The following is a 16,193-nucleotide window of genomic DNA, read 5'->3' as shown; positions in this document are numbered from 1 at the left end:
CAAAATATCATTTATATTATGGTATTATGTCCAATAGTATGATGCTTATTATTTTGAATTGTAAAGTGAATATGTACAAACACAAAATGGTCTGCCTACAGATTGGACATCAGTTTGTTGTTTCACTTTTAGGTTTATTTGTCATTTAAACTATATTAAAGCAAACACAGCTCAAATTAAATATTATTTCTTCAATACCAAGGTTTAAAAACAAGCAAATTGTTGTATAAAACACAAAAACATTGTGCATATTCTTCATGGTATGAATTATTGCACATTTGAAGTTGCTCTTTAAGTCAATATCTTTGCACAGTCCGCCCTGTTTTTTAACACTGTACAGCTGCTTTAAAACATACACTTTACATATTCTTACAGTACATTTCTATTTCATATTTTTCTATTTACACTACTTTTTTTCCTTTTCTCTTACTACAGTTATTATGATCGTTATGCACTCAATTACTAATACAAAGTCCTTGTATGTGTAAACCTACATGTCAACAAACCTGTCAGTAACAGATCCAAGCATGTTTAAGTAAAATGCATCTCGTACAGTAAAGAGTATAAATATAAAACAAGACCTTAAAACATATTCATTCATCCAAGTTTAGAGTGCTTATGATGATGATTTTTATTATAGTACTAATAATTATTAGTGACACAAATAGTTAAATTTTAAACTCTACAAATCCTGAATAGGAGCAGAAAATATAGGCTCTATCTAAGAACTACACGTCCCTTGAGTCTCTGGTGTGCTTGCGTCATCCACATGCGCCTGTAGTTCTGTTTTGCTTCCTTCACGCACATGAGACAAACCAACGTGGCTTTTGCTTTTGGTAAGATTTTTTAAACAGCTATTGAATATATTTCCACGTTTATTAAAGAAAAGCTTTTTTATACAAACACCGCCATCAACGGAACAAGCCGTTTGAAGTAAAGTAGCTTCTGCCTCGAGACAAGCTGGTGAGTTATTTGAATTAGCCGAGTTAGCGCGTCGATAGAGAAGAAGTGACATTAGCACAGTTGTGTTCTCCAGCACTGTTTTACATTCGTGTGTGTGTTTCTGTGTTTCTCACAGGCCTCCGGGAAACATGTTTAATGAGGATGAAGACTGGAGTGACGAACAAGACGCTCAGGTCCTGAGCAAAACTGTCCCCAGAAACACCCAGAAGGCGAGCAGCAGCACGGATGTCAAGGTAAATGTGCCAGCTGCATTACAATAAGGAGTAAACCAGTATTATGTATGGCTTTATTAAGTATCCTGAGTTGTGCAACTCCAACAAACATAGCAGAAGATGGGCAAACTATTAAATAGGACAGATGATAGTTAGGAAAATTAACAGCTTATTTTCTGTCTATTGTTTTTGTTTCCTGTTCTGGGAGACAGTCAAGCAGGGAAACATTTGCTGATGTTGAATTGGATATGAAGAAATAGATAATTTAATTAAATAAACGAACAAAGATACTGTAGCCTACAAGTGTGGACACACACACACACACACACAAATCAGAAATGTAATTTGTAGCACAAGAAGCCATTAATATGTGATTTTCCACATTGACAAAGAAAAAGTGAGACTTTCTTCATTGGACAGTCTGCATGTTTCAGTTAAAGGACTTATTACATTGTCTAAATTTTTCCCCGGATCAGTCCAAGCTGGTTGGAAAGAAGAGCCTGCTGCGGACCCTGCAGACACTCGGGTCAGTACCAGAGTGGAAGAACGACGACCATCAGCAGGACAGCGACAGTGACGCAGACGTGGGCCCATCACCTGGCAAGAAGAAGAGGAAGAAGAAGAGGAGGAAGCGAAAGCAAGCGGAGACAACAGGAGAGCAGCAAGGCTTGGATCAGACGGTTAATGAGAAGACACTTGCAACAAAAAAGAGGAAGCAAGACAACAAATTTGGTGAGTAATTAACTGGTTAAAGGCTTACGTTTCATCAATTTATCAACATGTTGGAGTGTGGAGAAGTATTCATTGGATTGATAAACAACAATGTTGATGTTCACAGTACTTAAATATGAGATAATATCCAAATGTTTTTTTTTCTCCCTTAAGTTAAGGCCCTGAAGTTAAAAATCACGGCAATGGGCGGAACAACGGATGAACAGATGATCAAATCCAAAGCAGAGGACGCGGACAGAGTGAGCCGACAACAGTGGAAAACCAAAATGAAGAACAAGAGGAAATGTAAAAATAAATTCAGTCAGAATAAACCAGAGGAGGAAATCAATAAAGCAGAATCTGCAGAGCAGAACAAGCCAACGGAAGAAGTCAAAATAGATTCATATAGCAGCAGAAAAAACAAGAACGGTCAGACACCAGCCAAGAAAAAGAAAAAGCAAAGTAAACCACAGAAAATGAACAGGCCAGAAGAGGACACAGACGTATCCGCTACAACAGACACACAGACACTCGGAGAGGAAAAGCAGCGAGTTGGTGGCAAAGTTGAAAAAGACGCAACTGAATCTTCTGCTGGTGGATGGAAACAGAAAGCAGATGTACCTGAAGTGGAGATCGCAGGTGAGCCGCCCATCAAAAGACTGAAACTTGAGCTCAGCAAAGAACAGATTCTGAAAAGAGAGAAGCTCCGGAAGTTGCTCCACAGACAGGAACCGGTCCAGCGGGAGAGTCCCGCGGAGGCGAAAGACGAGCCCGCGGTCCCAGAAGAAGTGGCGAAAGAGGACCGCTCTGCCTCCCTGAGGTCCCGCATGGAGAAGCGGCTGGAGTCGGCCCGTTTCCGATACATCAATGAGGTTTTGTACAGCACGTCCAGCGGCGAGGCGAAGCGCATGTTCAAGCAGGACCCACAGACCTTCGGCATCTACCACAGAGGATACACGGCGCAGGTTCGGAGATGGCCCGCCAATCCAGTGGACGCCATCATCTCTTACATCCGACAAAAGTGAGACGTTCTAATCAATGTCTTCATTTGCCTTTTAATTCAACATTTAGGACATTCATTCTCAGCCTTTGAGAACAGCGTGAATAGTAAAATAACCGAAGACCAAAAGTACTTTTATTCGCTTTTTGTTGCTTTTAACTGCATGTTGAGGTTTTCTTGAGCAACTGGAGCTGGCTCAGGTGTCCTCACGTGATCTAAGAGGTAGGATTTGGGTCATGGGATAACAAGCACGACCCAAATCCTGCACAACAAAAGGAAACGTAAGTCTCACACCTCTGACGTGGGGACTCTTGAGCCAGCTCCATTCGCTGTAGACGACCATAGGATGCGGTTTGAAGCTACAAAGAGATAGAAAGTGGGCCTCTGACCTGAGATTATTTAGTTGCACACTTTGCAGAGGGTCAACGCATATTTCTGATTGTGATTTTTACATCATAGTTTAGTCCTTTTTGAAAATAAATCACATGGGTTGCTCACCTCCATTGTTGTGAACACGCAACAACATTACCAGGATTATAAATTTAAAAAATCACAGTAGCTTACAAAGACGGGAGATTCTATATCATAAAATGCATTGTTCCAGAAACACTTCTTTAGTTCAGCTTTTTCCTCAAAACAGTAAAACTAATTTAATATCCTTCACATTTGTTGTTGGGGGTCCAAACCTCCCATTGTCTACATCATGTATCTGCTGCACACAGTAGATACCTTCCATTGCTCTGCTGAAGAGTAATGCTGCTGCGCTGTGGGTGTTGAATCGATGCTTCATTTGGCTGCTGTGAGGAGACGGCTTCCTTAATGTCGGCAGTTTGGGAGAAGATCAACAGTTTTGCCTGCTTGTGGTCCCATTACCTAAAGAGGTGTATTGGCTCCGTGTTGTTTTCACATAAAGGTGAGACGCTACTTTTAGTTCAATGTGCTGTAGTTGTAAACGCATCAATTGTGCCTTTTTTTTATTTCAGACCTCCCTCTCTGGTGGTTGCAGACTTCGGTTGTGGCGACTGTAAAATCGCGCGCAGCGTGAAGAACAAAGTGCACAGCTTCGACTTGGCAGCCGCCTGCAATCTCGTCACAGTCTGTGACATGGCCGACGTGAGTGTGTCGGTGTTTTCTGCGTGCCGATCCACTTACGGTCTGTGCGGTTGTATATAAAACGCATCGTCTCTGTGCAGGTCCCGCTTCGTGACGGCTCCGTGGACATCGCCGTGTTCTGCCTCTCCCTCATGGGAACCAACCTGGCAGATTTCCTAGCAGAGGCCAACCGTGTGTTAAAGAAGGGGTAACATATGTCACTCTGATTCAGCACAGGCCATGGCAGTGTTTTTGGTGTGTGTGTATGGTACCGGTACATGTCTGGATAACTGGTTTTGCACATTTGTTGTAGGGGAGTCCTGAAAATAGCAGAAGTGGCGAGCAGGTTCGAGAACGTGCGGAACTTCGTCGCTGCGCTGTCAAGTCTGGGATTCAAGATGGTGACCACGGTGAGACAACAAACGAGGGACATCGGGGACAGAGAAACACTTCCTTATTCGCCTACTTTCCCATGTTTCTCTTTTATATTTACGAAGTTAACGCATGTAGATATAATTAAATGGTGAGCTCATACTCTAATTATGAGAACCCCGATGAAGCGAACACTAAGTCTCACATGTAAACATCTTCATTTTACACTTGTTTCCAGCTGTAAAATCTTAAACATAGAAAAATATGCAATAATATTTATTTATTTATGAAATCGGGATTCATTTTCCTTTTTAAATGCAGTTTTCTCAAAGAGTGAATAAGCAGCTGGAAGCTGCAGCTTTCATAATGTTTAGTTAGAGGTGGTGGTGCTGTGGGCAGCAAATCTATTCAGTAAACTGCTTTATTGTTGGCAACAAACAGACTTTTTAAAATGTATTGAAGTTAGACGTACATCAGTTTAACCACACAACGGCCGGTATATAATACATCTACAGTATCTAGTGCCTGGCTGTATGTAAAGAGTGATTTGTGTTTTGATTATTCTTTTCTTCTTCCCATAGGACACAGAGAGCACTCATTTCTACTCCTTTGAATTATTGAAGACGGGAGAGGCTCCAGAAAATATCAAGAAATTTGGGCTGCAGTTGAGGCCCTGTCTCTACAAGAAAAGATGAATGTATGTGAGAGGGCTTTATGCAAACAATGTATGTGTTATACAGTGATGCTTTTGCTTTTGAAGCAGTATGTTTGTGAATGTGCAGCTTGGATCTACTGGTTTCCAAAGCAGCAGTTGTACATTTGTATCTAAATGTATCGTTCTTTAATTGCTACATTTTGAAGCCTCTGTAGTTCAGATTTGATGGGAGCTGAGTTATCTGCATTAATCGTACATGGTTTTTCATGTAATACATCAATATAGACATGTGCTGGTCAGTTAAAAATAACTGAGTCTTCTTTTGTCGGAAAGAAAACCTACATATATACACCACATTATATACAGGCCACCATTTTAGTAATTCTTACAAGAAAACACGTTGAAGTCAAACTTGTCCTGTTGAAAAATACTGACAATTCTGGAAAAAGTGAAAAATAAAATACACATTTTATAAAATTGAATCTGTGACTGTATGATTTACAGGGCAGGAGCACTGATTGTTATTTATTTTTAGTAAAGTGACGCGTTTGTCTGGCACACAACCTTCCATACACTTAATAGATCTAAGAGAATCGGAGGGAAAACTTAATAAGCAACAGATTGTTTTGATTTCATAGTGACCGTGGACTTAGTGGTCGTGACTAAAACCTGATTCACTCAGTTGTGTGTGTGATCATTTGCCACAAGAGGGTGTAACAGCACTGCCACTCAACGTGGGCGGATGAGATGAGTGGGTCTGCATCTGGTTCACAAACTATGAGAATTTATTTAGAGTTAACTCTGGTTGTCGCAGCAGACGGTCCTCACTGATTTAGTCCACCAAAGATATCACAAGAGCAGCTGATGGGAGGCTGACGACAGTTATCTCTACTATATCTGGAGATGTTTGTTTTAGTTCAGTCATGTGGTAACAACTTGATAAAAATGGAAAATTATTTAACAAAATTATATTCTGAAGATTTTATTGACAAGTACATAAAAAATACAATTACATACAAAATTCAAGTAAGATGAAGTGCAAAGGTAATGCTTGAAAGACATGAATGCCAATCAGTCAAAATAAAAAAAACGAGAATAATTCACATTTTAGTTCATTAAAAGGATTATTTCACTTCTAATTCTGAACTCCTATGACAATACACAGAAATAATAAATGCTGCAGTTCCAGTAAGCCTTCATATCCAGTTTGTGCACAATGCAAAGCAGAATGTGTCTTTTTGTCTTCACACTGTACTCTTGATGTCCAGGACTATGGAGTAACTGACCAGCTGAGTGTATTCCTTACTGGTGTTCTCCGTCACTGCTGGCTTCTTCACCTCAGGAGAGCCGGGCTCTTGCATCAGAGATGTCAAGGCTGAGAGAGACTCATTTTTCTATGTATATGTGTATATATATATATATATATATATACATGTATATGTAGAGAGAGAGAGTGCAGAAGTAAGAGAAAAGAAGGAAATGGGTTGAGAGACTGAATAAAATACTTAATTTACAATGAATTACTGGATTTATGAAAATGTTTCAAGAGGAAAACTTGCATGTTGAATTGACTCTTACCTTATGTTGTGAACTGCTAATTCCTTTGCTGTAAAACAAAAACAAAAACGATTGTGTGAATCATGTGAATGATCCTGTTTTGAATTATAATTCGTTTTGTCAAGGAGCGTGTAGGGCTGAACATCACCACTAGATGACACTGTGACTTAATCTGACACACAGAGCTGTGTTCAAATGGGGAAGTTGCAGGTGTGAATGCATTATGCCACAGGAGCATCAACGGAGAGGGTGAGTGGTGACCGGAGTCCTCATCATTGATCTCTCATGTCAGAAGCAGCAGCAGCAGCTCACTTTGTACATTATGACCTCAGCCGTCAAAACGTGTCCCCAGTCCTGGAGGGGAGGGTGCGAGGTGGGGTTGACGCTGGTTCCGAAATAGCTTCTCTCCCGGGGAGTCATGTTTTCTTGTGTACGCTTGCTGTACACGCTGTGTGACTGACCTTCCCAAATTAGCCCGACAGGACCCTCCCACTGGAGCCAGGGCTAAGGGGGCCGAGGCTCTGTCAACCAATGGCACCTTGACCAAATGTTGTGACCAGAGAGCCGGGGCCTATTGAAGCAGCTTCTGAACCGCTGTTGTGCTGCACAGTGCATCTTTATTCACAGCGAGGCCTGATCGGATCCAGACAGACATTCTTCAGAGAAGTTAGATTTGGCAGTGAATGTGAAAAATGTGGAAGGTTCTGCACTCAGAAGCCATTAAACAGTTCTATTGTGACAGATAGTCCACATCAGTCGTAAAAGACGGATGGCTCGCTGATTTTTTCCAACTGCAGTAAGATTAAGAGATGGATTTTTGGATTTTTTTCCTCATGTTGATTGGCAGCTTGCATTTCATCATTCTAATAACTTCCGTGGGCTTTGAACCTTTTACATTGATGATAATGGGCCAACACACAGTCTACTGCAGCAAGTGCCCGAAGTAACGCTGCTAAAAGCCAGCAGCAGGAAACTGGAAGATAAATCTGTTTATCTCTAATGTTCTACCTGTCTACACGCAGGGCTGCGGTGGCAGAGGCACCTGTCTGCTACTGCCACACTGCTTCCTGTTTGTGAATAATAGCATGACACTGGGGTTTTTGGTTAGTTGGGTTAACGATGCGCGCATCCTGTTTGTCTCGTGTAGTACGCCAGCGGCAGCGTTGCCCTCACTTGCTCGTCAACACATCACCTGCCGAGCTACAGCCACAGTTACCTGTGCAGGCGTTTAACTCACCAGCACACCCAGAGGGTGACGACGAGGATGAGGAGGATGGCCAAGGCCGAAGACATGCAGATTATGGCAGCAAGTGCTGAAACACATACATGGACACAGAATATAAAAAACAAAAGTTCCAGCAGACTTCACACTGAAAACATACCTCAGCATGTTGGTGTGATCAGAATGTCTTGAGTAAACACGTCACTCTGATTGTAGATGGACAATACAACGCGGGCCGTACTCACCAAGCTGCTTGTCCTCGCTGGTGACCTCCACTTGAATGTTGACTGTGGCCGTGTGGTGATAGAAGGACGCCCGGCAGCTGTACAGGCCTTCATCCTGCTCGGAGAGCTCTGACCGGAAGACCATTGCAACCCCGTCCATTTGGACAAACGAGCCATCGCTCCTGAAACACGAGTGACTTTGAGCTGAATTTGTATTTCAAGGAGTGTTTTATATTTTTCTTGCTGGGAACAAATCACTCGAAAAGATCTGTTCGTCCATCTCTCAAATGTTTCTGACTTCCTACTCGGTTTACACCTCATCTGTTCCTACACTTTAGACATAAATGTTCAAATTTGCACCAAAATATGAAGTTTAATTTGCTTGCTCAGTAATTTCCTCTCTCACTGTAGTTGTTTGCAAACGTTACTCAAGAACACAACAGGAGTACATACGCATTAGTTTGCAGATTCATACACATTTGTGAGTATGTACAGCAGAATGTGTGTGTGGAGTTGATCCAAAATAAACAACAGTACCCACGATGACTTCATGGGATTATAGAATCTCTCTCAACTCTAAACTTCAATGTCAAAGTTATGCTGGGTGATGTCCGTGTCATGGAAACAATCCAGTTTACATTTCCAGGCGGAGAATTGTTAACTCTGGGTCTAATAGCTCCTTTAAATTGGGCGAATATTGAATTCAGTGCCGTACACTGTGCGTACAGCTGCATCCTCATTAGCTGGTAGATAAAGGAGGACACATCACCTTTTACAGATGAGGCTGTACTCTGGCACGTTGCCTTCGACTCGGAGCAGCACTCTCTGGTTGCGAAGCCTTTCCTGGAGAGCCAGTCTGTGTGTTATGGTTTCACCGCCGTAGCGACTTTGCAGAGGACTCGTGTGGTTTAAGACTCTCACAGAGGAAATATCTGCAGAAAAGTCAGTTTAGCAGCCAGCTGAATGCATTCATGTGGATCACTACTTTTGGAGCAACTGAAGTTGGCCGAGTATTGTTTCTGTTAAACTCACGGTATCTGGGGACGTGAACGGTCTTTTTCTCTGTGGCTCCATGTTCAAAACGATACGCACAGGTCAGGTCCTGCCCCTCATAAAGGGCCAGAGGAAACTGATAAGTCAGCCTGGTTTTAATGACGCGGCCCTCATACTCTGAGTGCTGGGATGTTTGGCCTGTGGCATTTTCGGGAAGGACCCAGGCGAGGTCAGCCCCGACACCCTCCCCTCTGCAGTCACACACTGCCAGCCAGAGAGGAGAGTCCTGCTGTCTCACCAGAGACACACTCAGCAGAGGGGCTTCTGAAAAAGACAGGAAGGGGATGAGCAGCTGCGTGAGTTTGTGTGAATCACAGAGAGAAATATCACAAAGAAAGAAATAACGTACTGTGCACAAGAATGTGTATTGTTCTTTCTTCTGCTGCCTCCAGGCTTGGATGCTCCACTGTGCAGGTCAAATTCTGACCAGAATACAAAGATGACAAGACATGCGCAGAGCTCCGGGCCGATACCGAACCATCGGCCCGGACGTCAGTCTGGGACAGATAACTGATGCTGTTGTCAACGTTTCCAACATGCCAGCTTATGGTTGCTGCAGGGGCAACGCTGTCCACAGAGCAGTCCACCTTTGTGAACTCGTCACCGTCTTTCCACTCAGTGCTGGAGTTGATGGCGATTTTAGGGCGAGCTGCGTGGGAAAGAGAAGTTGAAAACACTACTTTTGAGAGAAAAATACAAATCTATGGCTCTTGTACGGCCAAAAACCGCCCACTACTCAGACAAAATGATCCACCGCTTGATTTGTCGAACATACCGCAAAGAGGGAGGGCAATGCTTCTGTTCTCCGGCTCCTCAAACGCAGGGTGATTGATCACACACTCTGCAGTGAGCTCCCAAGGCGAGCAGGCAGGGAGGAGTAAAACTCCCCTGACAGAGTGGCTTCCATTATGAGAAGTGAAATTGAACCAAGAGACTCCAGACACACCCTCTGGTAGAAGCCAGGACATGTCGGCTGCAGGCACAGCATCAGCTGCTGAGCACTCAATCACACTGTGTCCACCTTCAGTCTGCAAATCGACTCGAACCGTTGGAGGAACTGAGAGGAGAGAAGGTTCCATGACAATATTTCACACATTGCAGAAAATTCAAAATGTAGTCTTTTCAAGAAGTATATATTCAAAGAGTTTCACCTACCAAGCTGTATCACTTGAGGTTTAATCGTGACATTAAACTTCAGCATCGCTTTCACATGGTGATAGGAGAAGAAGCATTCATACAGGCCGGCATGCCGATGCTCCACGGGACCCTGAACTGTGAGGCTGCTGCCAACCAGCTCCACACCGTCAGGCAAAGGCCCGTCATCTCTAGAGGGAAACATAAGCGAGAATACAAAGAGGAATCCATGTTTCAGTTTGGATGTTTTTTTTACCCAGATTCAAATATGACTGTTATTTCAATCAGGAAACGTGTCTAAATCTGGTTCCTGCCGTCTATCACTTGTGGTTTGGTGCCATCGAATGTGTTACCACATCCTCCACAGGGTACGTGTTGTTTCAGTCAGGAGTAGTGATGTTACCTGTTTCTGCCAATGTGTTTCCCCATAATATTCTCCTTTTTTCCCCCAGAGAAACAGAAAACAAGACACTCATAACAAAAGCAAAGTAAAGAAAACAAAAACAATAAAAACAATCACAGGCCATAAGTTGCCCGATTTGTTTACAGTCCCACATTTGTCTTACTTTTTGCAGGTAACGTTGTAATGTGGCACATTCCCCGTGACCTGCAGGCTGATGACAGTGTCTCTCTGTCCTTCCTGCAACTCGAAAGGTTCAGTGCCTTGGAAGTCATCACTGTTGCTTCCCAGCTCCGAGTTCAACAACTGAACTCCAGACTCCAAATCTGCAGAATAACAAAGCACATCTCTGTTTTCCTGTAACTTCTACCTCATGAGCATCAGCAGAGCCATTTTAAAGGTGAAACATTGCTCATACTCACAAAAAGACGGCAGTGTTATGACACGTGACACTTGGTGTGTAAATTTGGGGTGGTCGAACACACAAGTGACATTACGGCCCTCGTACACTGTTGCAGGGAGGACGACTGAGCTTGTCTGCATGTCTGAGTCAGTCCTGTCCTCTCTCTGCAGCTCTTCGTCGCCGTTCAAAGCCAAGGCGATGTCAGCGTCAGGTCTCCCGCCAGATGAAATGCACGAGACCACCCAGAACTCACTTCCTCCTCGTTGTACCATCTCTGCTTTAACGCTTACATTTGGCCTCGCTAAAAGAGCAGGAAGAAAGGCGAGAAGAGTTATTCTTTCTCGAGGTCTGATGTTTTTTCCAGCAAATCTAAAAGTCAGATATCGAGTTGAGGCTCAGGGTGTTTTTGTTGAATAGGAAACCGGGGGCCGGATGAGCTAAACACAAGCCGTAAGGGGCTTCTGCTCTGGTTTTTTGGAGAGTGCTGACTTAGGCTTATCACCTGTCCCATCTGTTGGCCGGGCTGCAGCTGAGAGCAGATGCCTGGCCCAGCTGCTGTCCAACCGAAGCTGAGCGAACCACGGGCTTTAATGCAGGGAATCAGCAGAGATCACAGTCTATTATCAAATACATAAAAGTTGTGGTGTCATACAATATCCACCCATCCCCAACGAGTAAGAGAAGTGAGCTCGGGTGTTGGCGAAGGGTATGTGCCATTAAAGTGAGTTAAAGCACTTTGGCTTTAAAAACTTCATCTGTTGACACCTACAGTTCAGTGTGAATTTAACCGCTGCAGCTGGAAAATTACCTAAGCCGCAGTGCTTCAATGGGGTCTGAATGTATCGCGGACAAATGAGCTCCCTTGAAATATGCGAGCATTTAAATGTTGATGACCACATGGAGACGGTCCCAACGAGCGGCCTGATGCTGCACCGCATAAGAGCATTTACTTGGTTTGGTGTGAGTGACCTATTTTGTCTGTTCTGTGCCAGAGTAACATGTGAACCAGAGCCTACAAGCAAAACAAAACTTCTCAGGGGTTTTGTACCAGCTCTTTCTTGGCAGCTTGGGTAGCATGTACTTAACTTTTGCACGACTCGTGTTTGACTTCTAGATTCTAATTTCCATTAGAGGATGAATCATGTTACATTAAATATATATATACATATATATATATAGATATATATATATATGTAAATTTATGTAAATATGATCAGATTTTCTGGCCACCTGGGGGCAACAGAAACACGTCGTCAATGCAACATTGATGTAACCTTTAAGTATTCAGCATATACGGAAGCAACATTAGCATTCAGTTGTGTTCCTGGTCCAATATCCCTTTTACTTCTGTTTTTGGTCCCGACCAACTCCATCGGGAAAATATCTGGCAGGTCGCTAACTGTGTCTGAGAATATAGATCGAAGCAACTTTTTACCGAATAAAAGTCTGAACTTTGGTCAAAACATTGACTAAATAAAATGAGCATCCTGGATTTCTCGTTCCTTGTCACTCAAGATCCTTTGCACACCTCATTAAGACTTTTGAAGTTGAAAGTTGGAAAATCTGAAAAATTGCTTGCACCACATATCGGCAATTTGTGGGTTAAACGTTTTTGATTACAAACAAATTGAACAGGAGATATGTAGTCACCAAATTGCACGCTGCTGTTATTCATTATTTACTGGCTTATTGCTGCACTGTGGTGTTCCATATGCTTGACGTCAGTGAAAAGAGTGCATTCCCACATGAATGCATTGCATTGTGCAATGTGATTTATGGTCTGTCACTGTGTATGTGGAGCAGAGTGGGAAGGAACGGCCAGTGTGAAAAAAAAAAAAAATCAGCAGGAGAACGTTATTGTGTTGTGAGATGCTGAGTCATGATTCACGATTACAAAACTCAGAGTGGTGAATGCAGCACAATATGTCCCCTCCTGGACAAACACAACAACACCGACGCGCTCAGTGGTGAGTGTGAGCTTACTGTAGGTCTCCACGCTGACCGTGGTGAGTTTGGGGACTGGGAGGGTCGGGTGTTGGACCACACAAGCCACGCTGTCCTCGTCCTGCAGGTGGGTGGGGAAGCGGAGGATGCTGCTCAGGGTGGAGGTGCCGTTTGAGTGGACGGTTTCACTCACGCCCACAGCAAAAGTGTTATCTGAAGGAGGACGGCCGGCGACCAACCAGCTGATCTGAGGCACGGGCCTGCCACCCACCGCAGAGCATGACACCGACTGATAGTGAGAGCCGTTTATGGTCTCTGCATTCACCAGCATCTGTACATCAGGCCGAGCTGTGAAAGAATGTAGTAAACATGTCAATCCTCAGACAAGACATCGGCATGTCTTGGGTCAAAGATGCATTATCTCCAGGTTAAATTCAAATAAGATTGGTGGTGCAGCAGTTATGATCTTTTAGATTGTTTTCAAATTATGGCAACGCCATTAGGCAGGCGGTGAATGAAAGAAAATCATACATTATTGGCTTGGCTTACCTACGACAGTGATATATACACTGTGGGGATACTGCTCTTCATCTGATTCAAACTCACAGATGTATTCTCCCTCCGCTTCCACACTGGTCACCTTCATCTTGACAGTGAGGTTGGTGAGAGAGTCTGGCTCTGAGATGTAACTGCGGCTAAATGGTTTGCCATTAACAATCCCGGCCAGTCGCTGGAATTTATTCTCTGAGTTAATCCGGCGTTTCCACTCGGCGTTCTGGATCTCACTCTCGCCCAGATAACTACAGGTCAGGTCGACGTCCTCTCCCAGGATGGCTGTGATGTGAGTGATCTCGACGATCCCCTCTCCACCCAGACCTGTGACACAAACCAGTATAATGTTCAGGCGCAATGAGCTGTCATGAATTCACCTGAACAGCCCTCAAAACTGCAAACACCAGCAAAGCAGAAATGTTTGAGGGGCAAAATGTGATTGTTCCTGACCGACAGTTCTTTCTGCACATCCTGATTGTCTTTCACTAGTTGAGTGAAACTGTGATGGATGAGAATGACGAACCGGCTCAGTGGTGATGTGGTTCTCAGTCGTTTTATCATTATTAGAATGTGTCAATGACTAATCAATAAAAACAAGAGTAAGAGTCTACAGCCATGCTAACACGCTCACACTGACAATGCTAACATGCTGATGTTCAGCAGGTAATGTTAACCACGTTCACTGTCTTAGTTTGCCGTGTTTACTGATTAGCACGTAATACAAAGTTGAGGCTGATGGGCATGTCATTATTTTTGCACATATTTAGATATAAAGTCAGTAGAATACATCCTCTGGGGACCATGAATGTCTGTGTGAAATGTCACACTGACCAAAAACTGATATGAAAGCACAGGTTAAAGATAAAGTAGCCCTCTGAACATCAAAGGGACAGGAATTGGACTTTGTGCACACAATGACAGTTGACAAATGCAACCTTGTCCCCACAGTGTATATTTAGAGGACTCCATTATGCTAATGAGATGAAAACAGTCCAAAAGTTACGTCCTGATCCGTCCACCAACACCGACGACCGCGTCCCTCCACAGTGCTCAGAAATCAGCCGCGGTCAGAGGAGGTTTCAGAGGACAGGACATTTATTAGAGGATGACAGGTTATAACACTTGCAGACAGGACAGTGTGCGGACTCCAATGCATACAAAGTTCCAATAATCCTGCTGCCTCCGACGACTTTATAAAAGTGCACTTGAGGATATATAGTTTGGCCCATCAGCCAGCTGAAGCCAAGAACCTGTATTCAGCTTTAGATACACGATGAGTAACATAATGCTGCTGCACTGCTTCATGGAAAACCCCAGAACTTACAGCCAGCTGCTGCAGTCTAAACTGAACTGTTTGCATCAAACACTGTGAAAGCTGAAACGCTGCTGGTCTCACTGTACATCACAGCAAATGGAAACAATGTGGAGAGCCTCCAACGCCTTTTAAAGGACACAGAGGGAGAGAAATAAATACGCTGCATCAGTTCAATTATGCCTTGTGGGTTTATAATTCATTTGCCCTTGCAGGTTATTGCCAAACTAAATGTCAGCCAAGCATGGAAAAGGCACACCTTAAGGATACAAACTAAGTAATAACTGAGAGAAAAATCAAATCAGTTATTCATGCACTGTCTGCATCATATTTCCTGAGCCCCAGAGGCTTCTTTTTCTCACCAAACAGCAACCATTCACCAGTGGCGCACAGCAACTCTTCCTCCACAGACTGGGGATGTGGTAAACAAGTAAGACTTTCGACTTTGAGAAGCAGAGCTTTTTCGCGTGTTCAAACTTAAACTTTCATCTCCAGCTGGAAGTCCCAGTGACAGCAGAAACAAAGACTTCAGACTGAACCTTAGAAAAAAACATACAGTAGCAAATCTGAACTGTAGGCTGCAGAGGGTTTCTCCCTCACACAAAGAAAAACCTTAACAGCCCTCATATATGAACTTTTAAAGGCTGTAAAGGAAGCTAATGTGATTTTAGGTGACACCACTGGTCAATAATAATGAACTGGCTGCTGCAGTGACAATACACAACATGCCACCAGCAATACACTGCATAAATAGTTATTATTTAGTGCATTCAAGATGCATCCAGCATGTGGCTTTATTGCCTGTGTGCATTTATAATTGGACGAATCACTTAAGGAAAACCATAGCAGCACTGTTCAGTGTAAATGCCACAGGTTAAACAAGACCCAGAGGGCCAGTAGAAATAAGCCCATAAACAGCTGACAGTCACAGACGGATTGTAACCCTGCAGACTTACCTTCCAAGCAGTGAGCAACTTTTAGGACAAAACACAAAATAAACAGCCCTGAGCATCCCATGATGGTGTCATTGAGTGAAACAGAGTTGGATCATCTGACAGTATGTACAGCATAAGGGTATTTAAAGTGTGTGAGTTCTGTGGTTTATGGTTAGATGTACACACCCTCTTCAGCTGAGACTGATGTTTGCTGCCACTCACCCATATATGCACAGGATCACACACACACACACACACACACACACACACACACACACACACACACACACACACACACACACACACACACACACACACACATACAATAATTGTTTGTAAAACCACTTCTCCCTTTTTGGGTGTTGCTGCAGATTTGCATGTCTCTCACAGTTGTTCTCTTCACAGTCTGTTTTCTCCAAGTCGCCATGCACTATGTCTGTTCAGTTACTCAG

The 16,193-nt window shown here is 43.4% G+C and overlaps 2 protein-coding genes across 2 annotated transcripts; one reads left to right on the top strand and one right to left on the bottom strand.

The window, feature by feature from the left end:
- Positions 1-851: 851 nt before the first annotated feature.
- On the top strand, positions 852-5,465 carry rrp8 (ribosomal RNA processing 8). Its single transcript, XM_079272163.1, has 8 exons — positions 852-963; positions 1,079-1,196; positions 1,652-1,907; positions 2,061-2,907; positions 3,870-3,999; positions 4,080-4,186; positions 4,292-4,388; positions 4,932-5,465. The coding sequence occupies exons 2-8, from the start codon at positions 1,092-1,094 to the stop codon at positions 5,043-5,045; spliced, it is 1,656 nt and encodes a 551-aa protein (XP_079128289.1). The 5' UTR covers positions 852-963; positions 1,079-1,091; the 3' UTR covers positions 5,046-5,465.
- Positions 5,466-5,989: 524 nt separating this feature from the next.
- LOC306780242 (uncharacterized protein) lies at positions 5,990-15,842 on the bottom strand. Its single transcript, XM_079272535.1, has 14 exons — positions 15,763-15,842; positions 13,492-13,818; positions 12,982-13,290; positions 11,018-11,299; positions 10,762-10,921; positions 10,217-10,386; positions 9,837-10,118; positions 9,411-9,710; positions 9,041-9,325; positions 8,778-8,940; positions 8,030-8,190; positions 7,800-7,875; positions 6,584-6,611; positions 5,990-6,399 (listed from the first exon to the last, which is right to left on the bottom strand). Exons 1-14 carry the CDS (start codon positions 15,821-15,823, stop codon positions 6,250-6,252), a joined length of 2,754 nt encoding a protein of 917 aa, XP_079128661.1. The 5' UTR covers positions 15,824-15,842; the 3' UTR covers positions 5,990-6,249.
- Between the last annotated feature and the right edge of the window lie 351 nt (positions 15,843-16,193).

This window comes from Melanostigma gelatinosum (assembly GCF_949748355.1).
Source record: "Melanostigma gelatinosum genome assembly, chromosome: 7".
In the NCBI taxonomy this organism is placed as follows: domain Eukaryota; kingdom Metazoa; phylum Chordata; class Actinopteri; order Perciformes; family Zoarcidae; genus Melanostigma; species Melanostigma gelatinosum.
The sequence above is the reverse complement of the archived record's forward strand: the minus strand, read 5'-3'. Positions and strand labels throughout refer to the sequence as shown.

What these genes read in the sequence shown, in the direction of transcription:
- rrp8 (XM_079272163.1), top strand. Translation starts at nt 1,092, where the DNA reads ATGTTTAATGAGGATGAAGACTGGAGTGACGAACAAGACGCTCAGGTC. An exon ending in GAAGCAAGACAACAAATTTG is followed by an intron (nt 1,908 to 2,060) that starts GTGAGTAATTAA and finishes TTCTCCCTTAAG; the next exon opens with TTAAGGCCCTGAAGTTAAAA. An exon ending in ATCTCTTACATCCGACAAAA is followed by an intron (nt 2,908 to 3,869) that starts GTGAGACGTTCT and finishes TTTTTATTTCAG; the next exon opens with ACCTCCCTCTCTGGTGGTTG.
- LOC306780242 (XM_079272535.1), bottom strand. Translation starts at nt 15,823, where the DNA reads ATGGGATGCTCAGGGCTGTTTATTTTGTGTTTTGTCCTAAAAGTTGCT. An exon ending in TACAACGTTACCTGCAAAAA is followed by an intron (nt 10,387 to 10,761) that starts GTAAGACAAATG and finishes GTTTCCCTCTAG; the next exon opens with AGATGACGGGCCTTTGCCTG. An exon ending in TACAGCCTCATCTGTAAAAG is followed by an intron (nt 8,191 to 8,777) that starts GTGATGTGTCCT and finishes CTCGTGTTTCAG; the next exon opens with GAGCGATGGCTCGTTTGTCC.